The sequence below is a fragment of the Typopeltis vanoorti genome, chromosome 13 (assembly GCF_054136105.1).
Source record: "Typopeltis vanoorti isolate ZY-2024b chromosome 13, IOZ_Tvanoo_1.0, whole genome shotgun sequence".
In the NCBI taxonomy this organism is placed as follows: domain Eukaryota; kingdom Metazoa; phylum Arthropoda; class Arachnida; order Uropygi; family Thelyphonidae; genus Typopeltis; species Typopeltis vanoorti.
The window spans coordinates 128878368-128896750 of record NC_143561.1 but is presented as its reverse complement, the minus strand read 5'-3'; the positions used below and the strand labels follow the sequence as shown (position 1 = coordinate 128896750).

Sequence of the window (18383 nt, the reverse complement as noted above, 5' to 3'; positions counted from 1 at the left end):
TCAGTTTTATTTCCCTTTTTATATATGGGTACTATGAGAGCTCTACTCCAATCATCGGGAATTCATCCCTCTGTCCAGGCCTTCTGAACTATGCAGTGCAGCCACTGTAAGACTTTTATACCACCATACTTCAGCATTTCTGGTCGAATATCATCTACTCCTGCTGCCTTTCCACATTTCAAGCCTTTGATGGCTTTTTCTACTTCAAGTATGGATATGTATTCCTGACTGCATGCCACGTCAGTGTTTTTTATCACTGTGCTGTCATCACTGCTTGTTTCATTTAGCAGTTTTTCAAAGTAATTACTCCATACTTCAAGGATATCTTTTTCTCCTGTTTTCATGTCACCTTTATCATTCCTAACTCCTTTTACAGCACTCTTTCCTCCATTCCTAAGCTTCTTCAACAACCTCCAGAATATTTTGCCACCTTCTTGATATTTATTTTCTATATTCTTGCCAAAGTCCTCCCATGATTTTTGTTTAGCTAGTTTTACACACTGTTTAGCTTTCTTACATTTGTGTCTGTATTCTGTAAGAGTAAAAGCTGACTTATTTGCCAGGAACTTTTGATATGCTTTCTTCTTTTTCTTCACTGCCTCTTTAACTTCCTGTGTCCGCCAGGGAGTTCTGATTTTTTTTATCCTTGCACGCAACCTCACCACATGCCTCTCTGGCAGAATCAATCAATGTTTTCTTCAGAATTTCACACTGAATCTCCAAGGTTTGATTCCTGTTCTCAAACTCTTTCATTTTCTTTTCAATAATCTTTCTGTATTTTAGTCTACAGTTCACATCTGAGAGCTGCTCAACTTTTATTCGCTTTAAAACTTTCTTACATGTTATTCTTTTCAATATGAAATTCAATTTTATCCTGCTCAAGACTAAATAGTGATCGCTTCCAATTTCAAATCCTCTGTACACTCTGGTGTCCTGCACCCGGGAGAAAACATCACTATCAACAATAACATAGTCAATGAGACTTTTCTTATTCCTAGCCTCTTCTCTCCATGTGAATTTGTGCACATTTTTATGTTGGAACATGGTGTTAGTAATAACCAGTCCATGTTCTGAGCAGAAATCCAACAGATATTTGCCATTATTATTAGTTTTGCTCTTTTCTCCAAATTTTCCCAAAATCTTGGGAAAATTTGGGAACTTGGCAAGTGCAAGAAAAATTATTGTAATGGGAGATTTTAACTACAGCAGTAAAGTTCCCTCTATTACATGTCTTAGTCAACATGTAATAGAGGGAACAAGAGGTTCAAGAATTTGGGATTTGGTCATAGCATCAGAAGAGCTGATAATAACTGAGATGACATCTCCCCCCCCCCCTTGTTGGAGAGAGAGACCATGTGGTTCTGAATTTGGAAGACGAAAATAGACATGCAGGGGTATTAAAGAAAAGGAAACATATGTGGATTATAAGGCAGGCAATTATGTGGATTATGTGGATTATAACAGTCTTAGATATCAACTTGGGGCAGTTACATGGAGGGTAAAATTTGAAGGGCAAGATATCATTAGCGCATGGGGAATTGTGAAGGAATATTTGTTAGCAGCAATAGTAAGCTGTATTCCATGAGTGAAGAAGAGGACACAATTTGGTGTAAAGTGGATGACAAACAATATCAAACAGGAACTGAAGGTGAAAAAATTATGGAAGAGATATAAAGAGAGGGGGGGGGTGGAGAGCAGATGCATGAAGAATATAAGACTCAGGCTAGGAGAGTGACTAATATGGTAAGGAAGGCAAAACTGGAATATGAGAAGAGACTGGTACTAAGATCCAAAGATAATCCTAGGGAATTTTTTAGCTATGTGGCTAGTAGGAGGAGAAATGATTGTGGAAGAATGACTTTGTGGGATAAAAATGGGAATAGAGTGACTGATGCAGAGGGGATAGTGGAGTTATTCAATAAAAACTTTATTGGAGTATTTCATCATTGAGAAATAAGTTTTAATACTAGAGGGATAGGGTAGGTTCAAAGTTTAGAGGTGCAAAAGGAGAGTGTGTTCTCCAAATACTGAGTACCCTGGATGTCAGTAAAGCTGTGGGACTGGATGGTATTTCACCATGGGTTTTGAGAGAATGTGCTAAAGAACTGACAGCTCCGTTAACCTGACCTTTCAATGAAAGATGGCTATGGGAAAGGTACCCAAGGAATGGAAGAAAGGTAAGATAGTGCCATTGCATAAAGGTGGTAGCAGATTCGATGTGTCTAACTAAAGGCCAGTTTGCATGTCATCAGTAGTTGTTAAGATCTTAGAGAAATTAGTGAGAGACCATGTATACAGCATTGGGCAGATGAGGGTAATGTTATCTGTGAGAGTCAACATGGATTTGTGAAGGGGTGCTCTTGTTTTAGTAATATGCTAGCCTTTTATAATAAAGTTACAAGAGCAGTAGATGAGGGAAAGGCATATACTGCCATTTTCATTTTCTTGGATTTAGCGAAGGCATTTGACCGGGTGTCACATGATAAGCTGATATTTAAGTTGCAGCACATGGATTTAGATGTCAGGTTAGTCAAAGTGATTAGGATTGGCTGTCTGATAGGTATCAGAGAGTTGTGTATGGTGGGACAGTATCAAGGAGGCAGAAGGTTACAAGTGGGGTCCCACAGGGCTCAGTACTGGGACCTGTATTGTTTAACCTTTATATCAATGACATTGGCAATGGATTGCGAGGGGATATTCAGTTGTTTGCAGGTGATGTGAAGCTGGGAAGGGTTATTAGTAATAGTGCAGATGCAGCAGCCCTGCAAGAGATTTGAATAAAGTAGGCATATGGGCAAATGAATGGGGATATTGGTTTAATACAGCAAAATGTAAAGTCTTGAAGTTTGGGATACATCGATGGGAGGCTGCATACTGGATTGGAGGAGCTGTACTGGAGGAAGTAGGGGGAGACAAGAGATCTAGGGGTGATGATTGATAGAAAACAAATTCAGGGAACATATTGCAAAGGTGGTGAAGGTAACACAGAGGATTGCTGCAATAATGAGAAGGATGCTGACGTGCAGAGATTACAGATATTATTCCATTGTATAAGACCCTGATCAGACCACACTTAGAATACTGTTCTCAAATTTGGTCCTCAGGGTTTGAAGGGGATAAAACTGTGGAAAGGGTACAGAGGCAGATAAGAAAGATGGTTTCAGGACTGTCCAATGTTAGTTATGAGGATCGGCTGTGGAAATGTGGACTGCAGAGTTTGGTAGATAGAAAAGGATAGGTGATATGATTGTGACTTTTAAACTGTTGAGAGGTAGTTACAGGGTTGACACTGGGGAGTTATTTCACTTAGTGGAACAGCAGGAAGGTGCAATGACAAGGGGGCCCTCCCTCGAAGTTGCAGAAGGAAGCTGTGAGCAAGAGGGTGAAAAGTGGTTTCTTTGCATGGAGGGTGGTTGAACTGTGGAATGCATTGTGTGATAAAGTGACGAGAGCAAGAACGGTCAATAAGTTCAAAGAGTGGTATGAGAGATTTTGTGTTTCCTAGGAAGGACCTACTACGATGAGTCTTTTGACTCCTTGGAGGCCTGAATAATAATTTTTTTTTTTATTGTTCTTTCAAATATTTACATATGTACAATGATCATCTATTCAGTATATTATTTTACAAGGTTCAGCACTTTGTGCTACATATAGTGAGATTTAAATAGTAATGCTGATAACAGATTTTTTTTTTTTTTTAAATAACAATCATAATAATAATTTACAATTATATTGTTCAGAGTTACATAAGTAGTATCATATTACATGGTGTAGTTTACTATTTTTTTTTTTTTCAATTTTGAAAAGGTGTGATTATACAACAGTAATTTACACATATGCAATCTAAATATTATATTTCCTAATTCTCACAAACATACAGTATAAATTCATGATTTACATTTAAAAGAAAACAAACCCCAACTCAACATCACCAGAGTTAAAGATCGGTACTATCAACGTAAGAAGCCTGAATGGCAAAGAAATGGAGCTAGCTGAGGAATTAGATAAGTACCAGATCGACATAATAGGGGTGACTGAAACAAAAAAGACCAAAACTGGTGAGATCTTTCTGAGCAATAAATACAAAATGTTATATTCAGGCAATAACAATCAAGGAAAAGAAGGAGTAGCCATAGTATTCAACACAAAATACGAGGCTAATCTTCTTGAATGGCAGTCAGTCTCAAGTAGAGTAATGTGGGCAAATATGAGAATGGGGAACTGGACAATGAGACTTATTTGTGCCTATGGTCCCACAGAAGGTTCTACTAAGGTAGAAGTGAAGGAATTTTTTGAGGCTTTAGAAAAAGCAACTGACACAATGAAAAAGGAAAAGTTGGTCCTTGTTGGGGATCTAAATAGTAGAGTAGGAAATGATTGTGAGACATACAAAAATATTTTGGGAAAATTTGGAGAAAAGAGCAAAGCTAATAATAATGGCAAATACCTGTTGGATTTCTGCTCAGGACATGGACTGGTTATTACTAACACCATGTTCCAACATAAAAATGTGCACAAATTCACATGGAGAGAAGAGGCTAGGAATAAGAAAAGTCTCATTGACTATGTTATTGTTGATAGTGATGTTTTCTCCCTGGTGCAGGACACCAGAGTGTACAGAGGATTTGAAATTGGAAGTGATCACTATTTAGTCTTGAGCAGGATAAAATTGAATTTCATATTGAAAAGAATAACATGTAAGAAAGTTTTAAAGCGAATAAAAGTTGAGCAGCTCTCAGATGTAAACTGTAGACTAAAATACAGAAATATTATTGAAAAGAAAATGAAAGAGTTTGAGAACAGGAATCAAACCTTGGAGATTCAGTGGCAAACTCTGAAGGAAACATTGATTGATTCTGCCAGAGAGGCATGTGGTGAGGTTGTGTGCAAAGATAAAAAAATCAGAACTCCCTGGTGGACACAGGAAGTTAAAGAGGCAGTGAAGGAAAAGAAGAAAGCATATCAAAAGTTCCTGGCAAATAAGTCAGCTTTTACTCTTACAGAATACAGAGACAAATGTAAGAAAGCTAAACAGTGTGTAAAACTAGCTAAACAAAAGTCATGGGAGGACTTTGGCAAGAATATAGAAAATAAATATCAAGAAGGTGGCAAAATATTCTGGAGGTTGTTGAAGAAGCTTAGGAATGGAGGAAAGAGTGCTGTAAAAGGAATTAGAGATGATAAAGGTGAAATGAAAACAGGAGAAAAAGATATCCTTGAAGTATGGAGTAATTACTTTGAAAAACTGCTAAATGAAACAAGCAGTGATGACAGCACAGTGATAAAAAACACTGACCAGGCATGCAGTCAGGAATACATATCCATACTTGAAGTAGAAAAAGCCATCAAAGGCTTGAAATGTGGAAAGGCAGCAGGAGTAGATGATATTCGACCAGAAATGCTGAAGTATGGTGGTATAAGAGTCTTACAGTGGCTGCACTGCATAGTTCAGAAAGCCTGGACAGAGGGACGAATTCCCGATGATTGGAGTAGAGCTCTCATAGTACCCATATATAAAAAGGGAAATAAAACTGAATGTGAAAATTACAGAGGTATTTCCCTACTGAGTGTTCCTGGCAAGATCTATGCAAGTATACTTGAGAAACGGTTGAGAAGAGTTGTGGAAGAAAAGCTTGGTGAAGAACAAGCTGGATTCAGGCCAAATAGAGGCTGTCAGGATCAGATCTTCACTTTACGACAAATAGTCGAGAAAGCATGGGAATATAACAAAGATCTGTATTTAAGTTTTGTCGATTTGGAAAAGGCATATGACAAGGTGCCAAGAGAGAAGCTATTCAATACGCTGCAGTTATATGGTGTCAATGGGGCATTATATCAAGCAATACTTAGTCTTTATTTGAGTTGTGAGTCAGCAGTTAGAATTGAAGGAAGTACAGGAAGATGGTTTAATGTTAAATCTGGTGTGAGACAAGGATGTACATTATCCCCTCTGTTGTTCATTATCTATATGGATCACATTATGAAGGAATGTGGTATTAAACCTGATATCAAAATTGGAGATGTTAATGTCAGCTCTTTGCTTTATGCGGATGATGTTATACTTCTAAATAAATCCGCTACAAGTCTGCAAGATTCTCTGGCTAAATTGAATAGCTGTTGTAATAGATATGGTATGAAGGTCAGCAATAAAAAGACAAAGACAATGAAAATAGGCAGAATCATTGAAAATGTCAACTGTGTTGTGAATGGAGAACCTGTGGAACAAGTAAAACATTTCAGCTACTTAGGCACAATTTTTACTGAAGATGGTAAACTAAATATAGAAATAGACAACAGAATCAGCAAAGCTGGTATCGTGGGAAGTCAATTGAATAAATTCATATGGAATAAGAAAGAAATTAGTCGGAACACTAAATTAGCTGTATACAAGACTGTGTTCAAACCAATTTTAACTTATGGATCTGAGAGCTGGGTCAGAAGTAAAACACTTGACCAAAGACTAGAGACCGCAGATATGAGAGTCCTGAGAAAGATTAGAGGCGTGAACAGATGGCATCAATGGCAATATCATATTAAAAATGAGTATATTAGGAAAGAACTTGACATTGTCAGCATCCAGGAATGCGTTAGCAGAGCTAATCTCAGATGGTATGGTCACTTAAATAGAATGGGAGAGGAAAGATTAGCAAAACAAGTGTTCTCTGTCAGGTTGGCAGGAAAACGACCCAGAGGAAGACCAAGATATAGGTGGATTGATACGGTACAAAGTGCCTTAGACGATAGAAATATAAGATCTGATAATGTTGGAGTCTTGACAAGTAACAGACTGATTTGGAGGAAAATTGTAGATAGGAAGTTAGTAATGATGTAATTTTTTCATGTAGTACTGTCATATCCTGTACACCCCTTGAGGGTACATGGCAGGAATTTGATGATGATGATGACATTTAAAAGAATTTTTTTTTTTTTATTACATTGCATACATTTGTTATAGTTATTATATACATTACATACATTTGATTACATATGATACATTACTTACATTTGTTTACATGTGTTACTACGTACATTGGTTTACATATAATACATACGTTACATACATTGGTTTTCATGTGATACGTACATTACATGCATTTGGTTACATATGTTTTGGTTTACATATGTTTACATATGTTTTATATATGATTTGGTTACAATAATGTTTTAGCAAAGCTGCATAGTGACATAAATGTTTTGCTGTCAGTATTTTGTGTTCTGACATTGTAATAATAATAATAATAATGTTGTTACTCTTCTTTGCACCCTTTCCACAGCTTATTTATCCCCTCAGAACGCAGGCAACCAAATTTGTAAGTGGGCCAGTGCAACTCATATCAAGGTTTTGTGAAGAGGTAAAAATGGCTTACTTATTTTTACATATCATTGTTTGTTTTAATATTGCAATTATCCTCTGAGGTGTATTTGCAGTTTTTGCAATGTGATCTTCGAACTTCAGTTTCCTATTCATCATAACTACAAGATACATAAATTTCTTGTAAAATAATTCCACCAATATAATATGTAGTTGTTGGTAATCTTAACATGGCAAATAAGTTTACTTACTAACATTGAATTGATAGTTATTATCATTGTCAACTGTTCCAGCTTATTAAAGTCATTCCATAAGTGTTGTATATCAGTAGCAATGCTGGGAATGTAAGCGTCTGCAATCAGATTATTGTGAAAGAGATGGAAATAGTTGGAACAAGAAACTATTTCTAGAATCTGAAAGAGGAGGGCATGATCAGGATAGAATGAGAAACAGAATTTTCTGCATGTAGAATAGGTAGTGAGTGGGCTGCATTTCCTGAGCGTGTGGAAGAGGAAAGAGCAAATGGGTTTAACATATGGTTTTCAGTGAGTTTTATTTTTGTAACAGTGAGAGTCTCTAAGTTGGATCTTTAATAATAATAATAATAAAAAAAAATTCTATTCCAGGTATAAAATTTTTCAGGTATGAGAATAATAATAAAAATTCTGTTCAACCACAGAACAGGTGTTCTGTGGTTGAACAGAATTTTTATTATTATTCTCATACCTGGAAAAGCATCCCTGAAGGAAGAGTAAAAATTCTTTACTCACTACTGAAGAGTACATCCAGACTGATTAAGAACCCATATTTCAACAATTTGCTTCATTTCATACAGATGTTTGGTTTCTACTGCATCTTTTCTACTAATATTTTCATTGTCATTTTTCATCAGAACTGCCAACATTAAATTTGATGGATGATTCAGCCATAATTTATTCTCCTCTAAAGATGCTAAGAAATGTGACAGCTAGCTGCCACCTGCTGTCAATTTCCTCTACTGTTCACTTCTCATGCATTTTCAAAAGCAAACGATCTGTAGATTTTTAAACTGATTAATTCTATTAAACACCCACATTGTTTTAAAACCGAATAAGAAACTCAAAGATTGGAATCAGAGAGTTTCATGCCGAATATAGTAAACTATAAAAGTATCGGCGATACTTTTATAGTTTATATATAAAACTACGTACTAGGACTACTTGCATTGGCTCACTAGCGTGAGCCAATGCAAGTAGTCCTAGTACGTAGTACAATCTCGGGCAACTCGTTGAAAAGGTTGGTAAAGTTCCGATCGCTATTCTTGGTATTTTCCATAATGTAAAAACACATTTCCTAGGAAATGTATGCTGTTATTACATTATGGTGGGAGGTCACTACCCAGACCAGTTTCAGCCTTTTTTGAGGCTTCATCAGTGAGTAGCTAGACCAAATAGATACCAAAGGGTATAATGAAAAGAACTTATATACTCTGCTATACGAGTTGTCAAACAGGTGCAACCATTAAGTTACTTAAATATATTTAAGCTGATTAATTCTGATTAAACAAGATTAGGATTATATATATATATATATATATATATATTACACACACTATTTTTGCAAAAGCAATTTCTGAATTCATTTTGAAAGTAAATTTACTTCATGAATTTAATGTATAAAAAAATTATATACCTTTGATCCATTCTTCCATTGCATTAATAGAATCTGCTGTCAAGTAATATGTGCGTTTGCCAGTGGATATCTAGAAGACATAACCGAAAAAGAACTGAATGAATACAAATATATAAATAGCTTCCATGTTATAATTAACAGATAAATCCTTTAATATAATTTATACTAATACAAAGGTTAAAAATATTTTAAGAACTTATAAAATGTTATTATTTTTCCTCTTAGGCATCTTCATGGAGTCAAAGGAACCTGTGCTAACCCTTAGTCACACATACCTATCATACTTCTCTTTATACTCATTCACTACAGAAGCACTTACCAATATCTCTTGGCAAATCATTCCACTCATTTTTCAGCCCCCAGCAAAAAATCTAGTCCTAACACCCATACTAACCACAATCTTACTTTCTATAGTACTGCATTGTTTCCTATTAATAAAATCTCTTTTTGGTAATATAAACAGGACACACACACACACACATTCTCTCTCTTTCTTTCCCACCCCCTGCCAGGTTCAATGTGACTACCCATGCTCTTCCTTTGGATAATAGGATGTTCTGTAGAAAAACGAGAGCACACCAGTCTTAATTATCCATAATAAGCCTGAAAAATCTGGTTTGGCACAGAGAGTACACTGACCACAACATCCTTTGGTTTAATACCCATCTGTTACATTGGTGTTCGTTTTAAGTGTGAGCAGTCGGGGGGGGGGGTGTCTCATCCTGATAAATAGTATCCTCCCCACTTTTTAATTTATTTTTACTTTATTTCATTTTTAATTATTTAAGTATATTTTTTATGTATTTACCATCTGTTATATGTTTACTAAAAAGGTGTTGCAAAGGTTCTTAAGCTCAGTTTCAAGGGCTGTGTCATTTGAACAAATAGCCCTGGCTCGGTGAGTAACAGTTTTGAGAATGCCATACTGTACGGGTTGGGTGGTGGCATGATTGTTTATATAAATACCTACCAATATGAGTAGGTTTCCAACAGATAGAGAAGGATAATGAGCCATTAGGAAGTCATGCCATTAGTGTACCTGTTATATGATGCTGCTCTAGCATGTAGCTCATGAAAGGAAATAATCCATTATTTGTGCTTATGGACTGATGATGGCATGTTAGATTCAGGCTGAAATATCTGTGTGAAAAGATTTTTAATTATTTATAATGAGAGAAAGAGCCATTTATAATGATATTAATGAAAACAAAAAATTATAAGTATGTTGTTTTTGACAAAAAAACTAATGTAATAAAAAATAACTAACACTGGGTTTATGGGTAGTAATTATTTAATAAACTTCCTAGTTTCACCACTTAAGCTAGTGGCTTCATCTGGGTTGGGAAGAACATACAAATATACAGCAAGCATTAAATAAGAATCATTACATCACTAAAAAACACCAAATGTGTAGGAACCATTACACAAGAATACAAGCACAACAGAAACATGTGGAGCATGGATGCTGGCACATAGTCAGTCATTGTTCAGGTGCATCCGATAGTTTGCAGAAAAATTAAAGTCTGATGTGTTTAAAGATCTAATGAGTGACTTCCAAATGTCACACAAAATCATCCATTGGTTTCTGTTTAGAGTGCCTTGTGAGTAGATTACCATTGTAGCCTCTTTGATGTTGCAGGAGCTGAAGTAGTCTTCTATGTATGGCATGGAGCTCTTATCCTATTCAGCATTGTGGTGAATAGGATAAGGATGAGTTGCAAATAAATGTTGGAGAAATGGAATGCCAGGCCAAAATGCTCCTTTTGTCTTATTTCTAAACTTCTCGATGTTTGCCCTATGTAACTGAGGTCACAAGAACATGGAATATTGTAAACTCCAGGATGTTTGTTGATAGGATAGTGGTCCTTGGGTGAGCATAACAAATTTCATACTTTCATAATGGGTTTCAAGGACACTCTAATGTCATTAGATTTCAAGAGATTTGCAATTTTTCATGAAAGCTCACCAATAAAAGGGATGGAAATTGAGCTCTGTAATGAATGTCATGGATCTGTAGTTTAGAGAGTAGTATTCTTTGTGCTATTTTTTTATTATATCCATTGCTGATCAATAGTTGGAGAATAGAATATAATTCTTCTGTTAGTGTTCCTTCATCTCTTATAATCTCTTATTAGGAACAAGAAGGGAGAATTTTTGGCCTTGGTTGGCTCTTCATGGCCACAGGTTATTGGCATTAGTAAAACATGGCTGACAGATGATGATATAGTTAGTGGGATAGAATGTGTAGGGTATAGTGTGTTCAGGAGGGACAGAGAGACTAAAATGGGGGGGGGAGTGTTATTAATGACAGCTGATGAACTGCAGTCAAGGAGAATAGAAGTTGTATTGCAGGATAGTGAAAAGAGCTCATTTGAGGCTATTAGGTGTGAGATTGAGACTAACGGAACAAAATGTACAGTTGGGTGCTGCTATAGGCCAGGTGATGGAATAGATGGTGGAGATAGTATGCATAGACGAATTGATGAAATGAGTGGAAGGAGAGTAATTATTATGGGAGATTTCAACTATGGTAACATCGATTGGAAGGAGAAGAGGACACATGTGAGGAAGGAACTGGATTTTATTCAGTTACTAAGGGATAACTATCTGAGACAGTATGTAATGGAAAATACTAGGGGGTTCGAGAGTGCTTGACTTAGTAATAGCATCTGAGAATTTGACTGTAATGAATATGACTATATTGTCACCTATTGGTGAGAGTGATCATAGGGTCTTGACCTGGGAGGTGGCTAAATGTGCGAAATTTTCGATTAAGACAGGGTACATGTGGAATTACCGTGCTGGCAAGTATGAAAGCTTAGGAGATTGCTTGGTTCAGTGCCATGGCATGTAAAACAGCAAGGGCTGGATGTTGATAGGGCATGGGAAGAGATCAAGGAGTGTTTGCAGGAGGTTATGGCTGACTGTATACCTAGAGTCCGAATAGTAAATCACGTACGGGTTAAATGGATGAATAACACCATTAAACTTGAGTTGCAAACAAAGAAACAACTATGGAAGGAATTTAAAGAGAAAGGTGACCTGCAGGCACATGAGTGGTATAAAGCACAGGCCAGAAGGGTAACAAGTGTGGTAAGAAAAGCAAAAGTGGACTATGAAAGGAAATTAGTCATGCAAACTAAAGAGAACCCCAAACAGCTCTTTCAATATGCAGCAAGTAAAGGAAAAACTGTACACGGCAGAATGATTTTAAGGAATGCCGATGGTAGGGAGGTCACTGAATCAGTCGATATAGTGGAATCACTGAATGAGCACTTTGCAAGAGTATATCATCCAGGTGGTGATATTGAAAGAATGAAGGAACCATTAGTTTATATGGGAATTGCGATGAATGATGTGGAGGTGAATAGTCTATTACAGAACCTTAATGTGAGGATTAAGGTTCTGTAATCATTCTGGTATACCATTCATTCCCACAGATTACATCTGTGGGAGTGAATGGTATACCAGCATAGGTCTTACGTGAAGCGACTAAAGAATTGTCAGTGCCCTTGACCATATTGTTTAATCTGAGTCTCGGGTCTGGTTTAGTCCCGAAGGTGTGAAAAGAGGGGAAAATAGTTTCACTGCATAAAGGAGGATCCAAGACCACTGTTGCAAATTACCGACCGATCAGCATATCAGGAGTCATTGTCAAGGTCTTGGAGAAAGTAGTCAAGGGAAAAATACAGGAATGGATTCATGAAAATGAGATACTGTATGGAGGACAGCATGGTTTTTGTGAAGGGTAGATCATGCCTCAGTAACTTGCTCAGGTTTTATAACACAGTGACGGCTGAACTGGATAAGGGTAATGGGTTTACAGTGATACTACTGGACCTGGCTAAGGCCTTTGACAGGTTACCACATGGAATTCTAATCCGTAAACTGCAACATATGGGAATGGATATAGGGTTGGTGAGATGGATAGGAGGGTGGTTGATGGAGAGATACCAATGAGTACTTTATTCGGAATAGAGTACAAAAGACAGCCTGTGACTAGTGGTGTGCCGCAGGGTTCTGTTCTCGGACCACTGCTGTTTAATTTGTTCATTAACGATATGGAGAAGGATCGAAGTGGAACAGTTCATTTGTTCGCTGATGATGCAAAGTTGGGTAGGGCAATAGTAAATGCAGAAGATGTCAAAATTTTGCAGGATGATTTGGATAGATTAGAGGTCTGGGCTAAGGAGAATGGATGTCAATTTAATGTGGCAAAATGTAAGGTTATGCATTTTGGGGTGAAAAGATTAGCAGCAATATATCATATTGGTGGAACTGTACTCCAGGAGATTGATGGGCCAGGGACTTGGGAGTGTTGGTGGATAGGGAGTTGAAGTTTAGGGATCACATTGCAAAAGTGGCTAAATCAGCTCATCAAATCACTTGGATGCTGAAAAATACTTTAACAAGCAGAGACAAACAAGTTATTGTTCCTCTATATTGAGCCTTGATAAGACCCCATCTCAACTGCTGTGCCCAGATCTGGTCACCTAGGTTTCTTCTTGATGGGGAGGAGGTTGAGAGGATCCAGAGGTGAGTGACCAAGATGATAGCAAGTCTATGGAATGAACCTTATGAAAACAGGTTGAAGATTTGTGGGTTGCAGAAATTGGTTGATAGGCTGAAAAGGGGCGATATGATTGAGACATTCAAATTGCTGAAGGGTTTCTATAGGATTAATTCAGAGGATATTTTTGAGAACAGAACTGGTGGTGGGAGGACTAGGGGACATCCATGGAAGCTGGGCAAGAGTGTGGTTAGTAAGGGTGTTAGAGCTGGGTTTTTTACTTTTAGAGTGGCGAATGAGTGAAATAAGCTGCCAGAGTCTATTGTGGGTGCTATGACAGTGAATGAATTCAAGGCAAAGTATGATAGATACTGTGTGAATGTCGAATAGTTGTGATGGACACGATGTTTAGGGCCTCCCTCGATGAGTCTAAGGACTCCCTGGAGTCACCCGTAATAATAATAATACTTAAATTTCATATTATAATATGCAATTTTGAATAATCATATGTCTAACCTAAGCATAACAGCTCACCCAAGGTATGAGGTATATAGTTAACACAGTTATGTACGAGGTAGTGCTGAAAAGTTGCAATAACCACCATGAAGAAACCGAGGTAGAACCATATAACTTATACATTATTCCACATGTCCTCCTAAGATATATTCTACATATTCCCCACAATATGTTCTTTCTTGTGATTATATCAGTTGCTTTAATATCATTTTTCTTCTTCTTCTTATCCAGGTTCTAAGCGAAGTGGCCTGTTCTGAACTCGGTCCATCTTCTTCTTGGTCATCCCTTATTTCTTGTTCCTCTAGGCTTATATGTTAAGATCTTTTTGGTAATCTTTCTCTCTGCATTCTTGCTATATAGTCTAGCCAGTTTTTCCTATATTTAATTACTGAGTTTGTTATGGAATTAATTTTAAGATTTTTAATTATTTCACTATTTCTTTTTTTATCTAATAGAGTCAGTTTTTCTGTTTTTCTAAGGAATTTCATTTCTGCTGCCTGAATTCTCTATATATCTCTTTCTCCAAATGTCCATATCTCACTTCCACATAATAGTGTAGGTTTGGCTATTGTTTTGTAGACTAAGTCTTGTGAGTTTCTGTACATAATTAGGTTTAAAGGTTCTGTTAATTAATCCAGTGATTTTTATAAAGTTTGTCATCTTAAAATCAATATCTATTTCAATTTATGTAAGATAGTTTACAGCCTAGGTATTTGAAATCATTAACTTGCTCAATTATTTTATTATTTATTACTATTTTACTTCTGACAGGGTTATCTCCATGAAAAGCCATGATTTAGCTTTCTCTATTGATTTTTCCAGGCCATATTGTAGTATAATATTATTTATATTATAGATTGATTTCTGCATTTCGTCTTCAGTCTTTCCAAAGATGATCTGATCATCAGCAAAGAGTAGCGTGTCTATTTTTGTATGTCGATTAATTTGGAAGCCACATGTATTTACTTCTCTCCATTTTTTGATAATATTGTCCATATACAGTGGTGCCTTGGTTAACAACGGCCTCAGATAACAACATACTTGGTTAATGACGAGTGGCTGTAAGAACAAAATCTCTTGGTTAACGACACAGGCTTTGGTTAACGACTCTCGATTATGTGAACCTCTATCCGATCTAAAAAACTGGAATTTTCCGATCACACTCATCCACAGGCGGGAAGACATTGTTGAATAGAGAACAGCCATGCGGTACGGCTGTGAAGCTCAGATATGTTTGACCCATCATAGCCAGCTGTTTACGTTTTCCATTTATTGTTTCTTTTTTTGTAGTGTACTGTGCTTTATTTTAAAATTTGTGGTTATAAATGCGTTTTATGATGAAAATGAATATTTAAGCATTTCTTTTTTATGTGTTGGTTCATATAAACAATAAATCGCCAGGTGCGTGTCACCGTTTGTTCACCATCAAAAGGCAAAATCAAATCTCATCTGTATAATAATCATTGTATCTAAAAGCTGCTAATCAGTGTATGTTACGATAAGTGCTGTATCTAATATTGTCACCTTACAAGCAAAATGAACTAAGTCAAAAATTGCAGGTTTCAAATTTAACTGTTAACTTTTATTTCAAAAATTTTTTTTTTTGAACTTCAGGTGATGATATTTTATTTGTATCCCTTGTCTTGGTGTTGTACAATTTGTAATAATACTGTATTTTGCGTATCTTTTTTTTTTATAAAGTGAATTTTTTTTACAGTGTGATAAAATGGGTCCCAAAAAGAAAGCTAGTGAGGGGAAAAAAAAAAACAGAAAAATTTTCTCTATTGAACAGAAGAAAGAAATAATAGCAAAACATCATGAAAGTGTGAAAGTTATGCAGATAGCTCAAATATATGAAACCAGTCATTCTACAATATCAACCATTTTGGCTAAGAAAGAAGAACTTATGGTAGCTAAGGTTGCTAAGGGAACTTCAAGGTTGAATGTCAGAGGGCTTCTTTTTGAGCAAATGGAAAAATCTATTACTAATTTGGATCAAAGAAAGAGAAATGGCGGTCGATACTACATCTCAAAATGCAATCTGTCAGAAAGCTAAATAGATTTATCAAGATTTGAAAAAGAAAACTTCGGGATCAAGTTCTGAGGTAGATGATGATGATTTCAAAGGTAGCAGAGGTTGGTTTGACAACTTTAAAAAAAGAACAGGAATTCATAGTGTAATCAGACATGGAGAGGCAGCTAGTGCTGACAAAGCAGCAGCAGATAAATTTGTCAATAGCTTTACAAGAATTAAAGAAGGAGAATACTTATTTTAACAAGTCTTCAATTGTGATGAGACTGGGTTATTTTGGAAGAAAATGCCCAATAGGACATTTATCACAAAAGAAGAAAAAACACTTCCTGGGCATAAACCAATGAATGACAGGTTAACATTGCTTTTAGCAGCAAATGCAAGTGCAGCCTGCAAGGTAAAACCAATGTTAATCTACCACTCAGAGAATCTGTGAGCATTCAAAATGTTGAATGTCTCTAAATCCAATCTCGGTGTTTTGTGGAAGTCTAACAGCAAAGCCTAGGTCACAAGAATAGAATTTAGAGACTGGATTCGTGAAGTGTTTGGACCAACTGTCAAAGCCTATCTTGAACAAAACAACCTGCCTTTAAAAGCCATTTTAACCTTGGATAACGCACCTGGCCATCCAACGGGCATACAAGAAGAGCTACCAGAGGAATTAGATTTTATCAAGGTGATTTTTCTTCCTCCCAAGACTAATCTCTGATTCAACCTATGGATCAGCTGATAATTGCAAATTTTAAAAACTTTACACAAGGGCACTTTTTACCAGGTGCTTTGAAATGTGTGAGGCTATCAACTTAACCCTAAGAAAATTTTGGAAGGAAGAATTCAACATTGTCATAGCAATTGGGCTAATTGTAAAGGCTTGGCAAGAAGTAACAATGAAATGTCTCAAAAGCAGCATGGAGGAAACTGTGTCCTTCCTGAAGAAACTTCAGATGAAAGACACAAATTTGTAAAGGATATTGTGGCAACTGTTCATGATCTTAACTTGGAAGTAGAGGAAGAAGTTGAAGAATTATTGAAGATGCATGACCGAGAACTGACTACTGACGAGCTAAAAGAACTTTTCAAGCAGCAATGAGAAGAAAAGGAAATGGAAATTTCATCTAAAGATGAGGATGGAGAGAAAGAACAAATTACGACTGCTGAAATCAAAAATGTTTTGGCAGAGTGGGAGGAAGTTCAAAATGTTGCTATGAAATGGAATTCAAACAAATCTGAGGTTATCAGAACTGCAGATCTATTTAATGAAAAGTCCATGCAGTTTTTCAGAAACATTTTAAAAAAGTGGCATAAGCAAACAACCCTAGACATGTTTTTTACTGGTCCATTTCTCAAAAAACTCTGAAGTGAGCCCAATTGTCCTTCTGGTGAAGATTGATAATTATAAACTGTTTTTATGAACAATTCGTTTTATTAATGTTAATTTTTTTGTAGCAAGTAAATATACCGTATAATAAATAAATGATATTTACCATATTTTTATGACATTTTAAATGAGTTTTATCTGCATTTTTAATGTGTACTATGGTTGTGGGGAGGAGCCGGAACAAATTAATCCATTTTTAATTAAATCTTATGGGGAATCGCCCCTTAGATAGTGAGTAATCCTGGAACGGATTACTGTCATTAACCAAGGCACCACTGTATATGTTAAATAATATGGGTGATAAAGGACAGCCTTGACTCCTCCTCTATTTATTGGTTTCCAAGTAGATATGGTATCATTTTGCTTTATTGCTATTATTTTGGTATATGTTCAATAGTTGGTTTGGAATGTGATATTCCTTTAGAGTTTCCAATAGTTTATTTCTCAAAATTTTGTCAAATGCTTTTATATAATCAATGAAAGCTATGTGTTTCAATATTGTATTCTCTATGTTTTTCTATAATTATTTTAAAAATAAAAGCCAAGTCTATACATGATCTTCCCTCACGAAATCCGTTCTGTTCTTCTTCCAGCTGTGATTCTATATAGGATATTAATTTGTTTGTTAACATCTTTGCATAGATTTTATAACCTGTATTGAGGAGGCTGATGCCACGATAGTTATTGCAACTGTTTTTTGTCCTTTTTTGTAAATTGGGATCACTAGAGCTCTACCCCAGCTTTTTGGGGATTTTCCCTCTTTGTATATTTGGTTTATAAGTTTTATAAATCTAGTATTAAATTTTTTACCTGCAAATTTAATATGTTCTGTGTTGATATTATCTTCTCCTGGTGACTTGTCTGTTCTGCTTTGTTTGAGGGTGTTTTGTAGTTCTTCATATGTAAATTCATCTATATTACTGATGTTGTATTTCAAGTTATCATGCCATAACATCTGGAAATA

General features: G+C 36.1%; 1 protein-coding gene across 1 annotated transcript in view; it reads right to left on the bottom strand.

Moving 5' to 3' along the window:
* The window catches only part of LOC150100532 (uncharacterized protein CG43867-like), a 552783-nt gene that overhangs the window by 262611 nt on the left and 271789 nt on the right, over positions 1–18383 (bottom strand). Inside the window, exon 13 of the mRNA XM_090402673.1 lies at positions 8984–9053. Within this exon, the coding sequence (XP_090258799.1) occupies positions 8984–9053 (70 nt within the window). The remainder of the gene's footprint in view (positions 1–8983; positions 9054–18383) is intronic.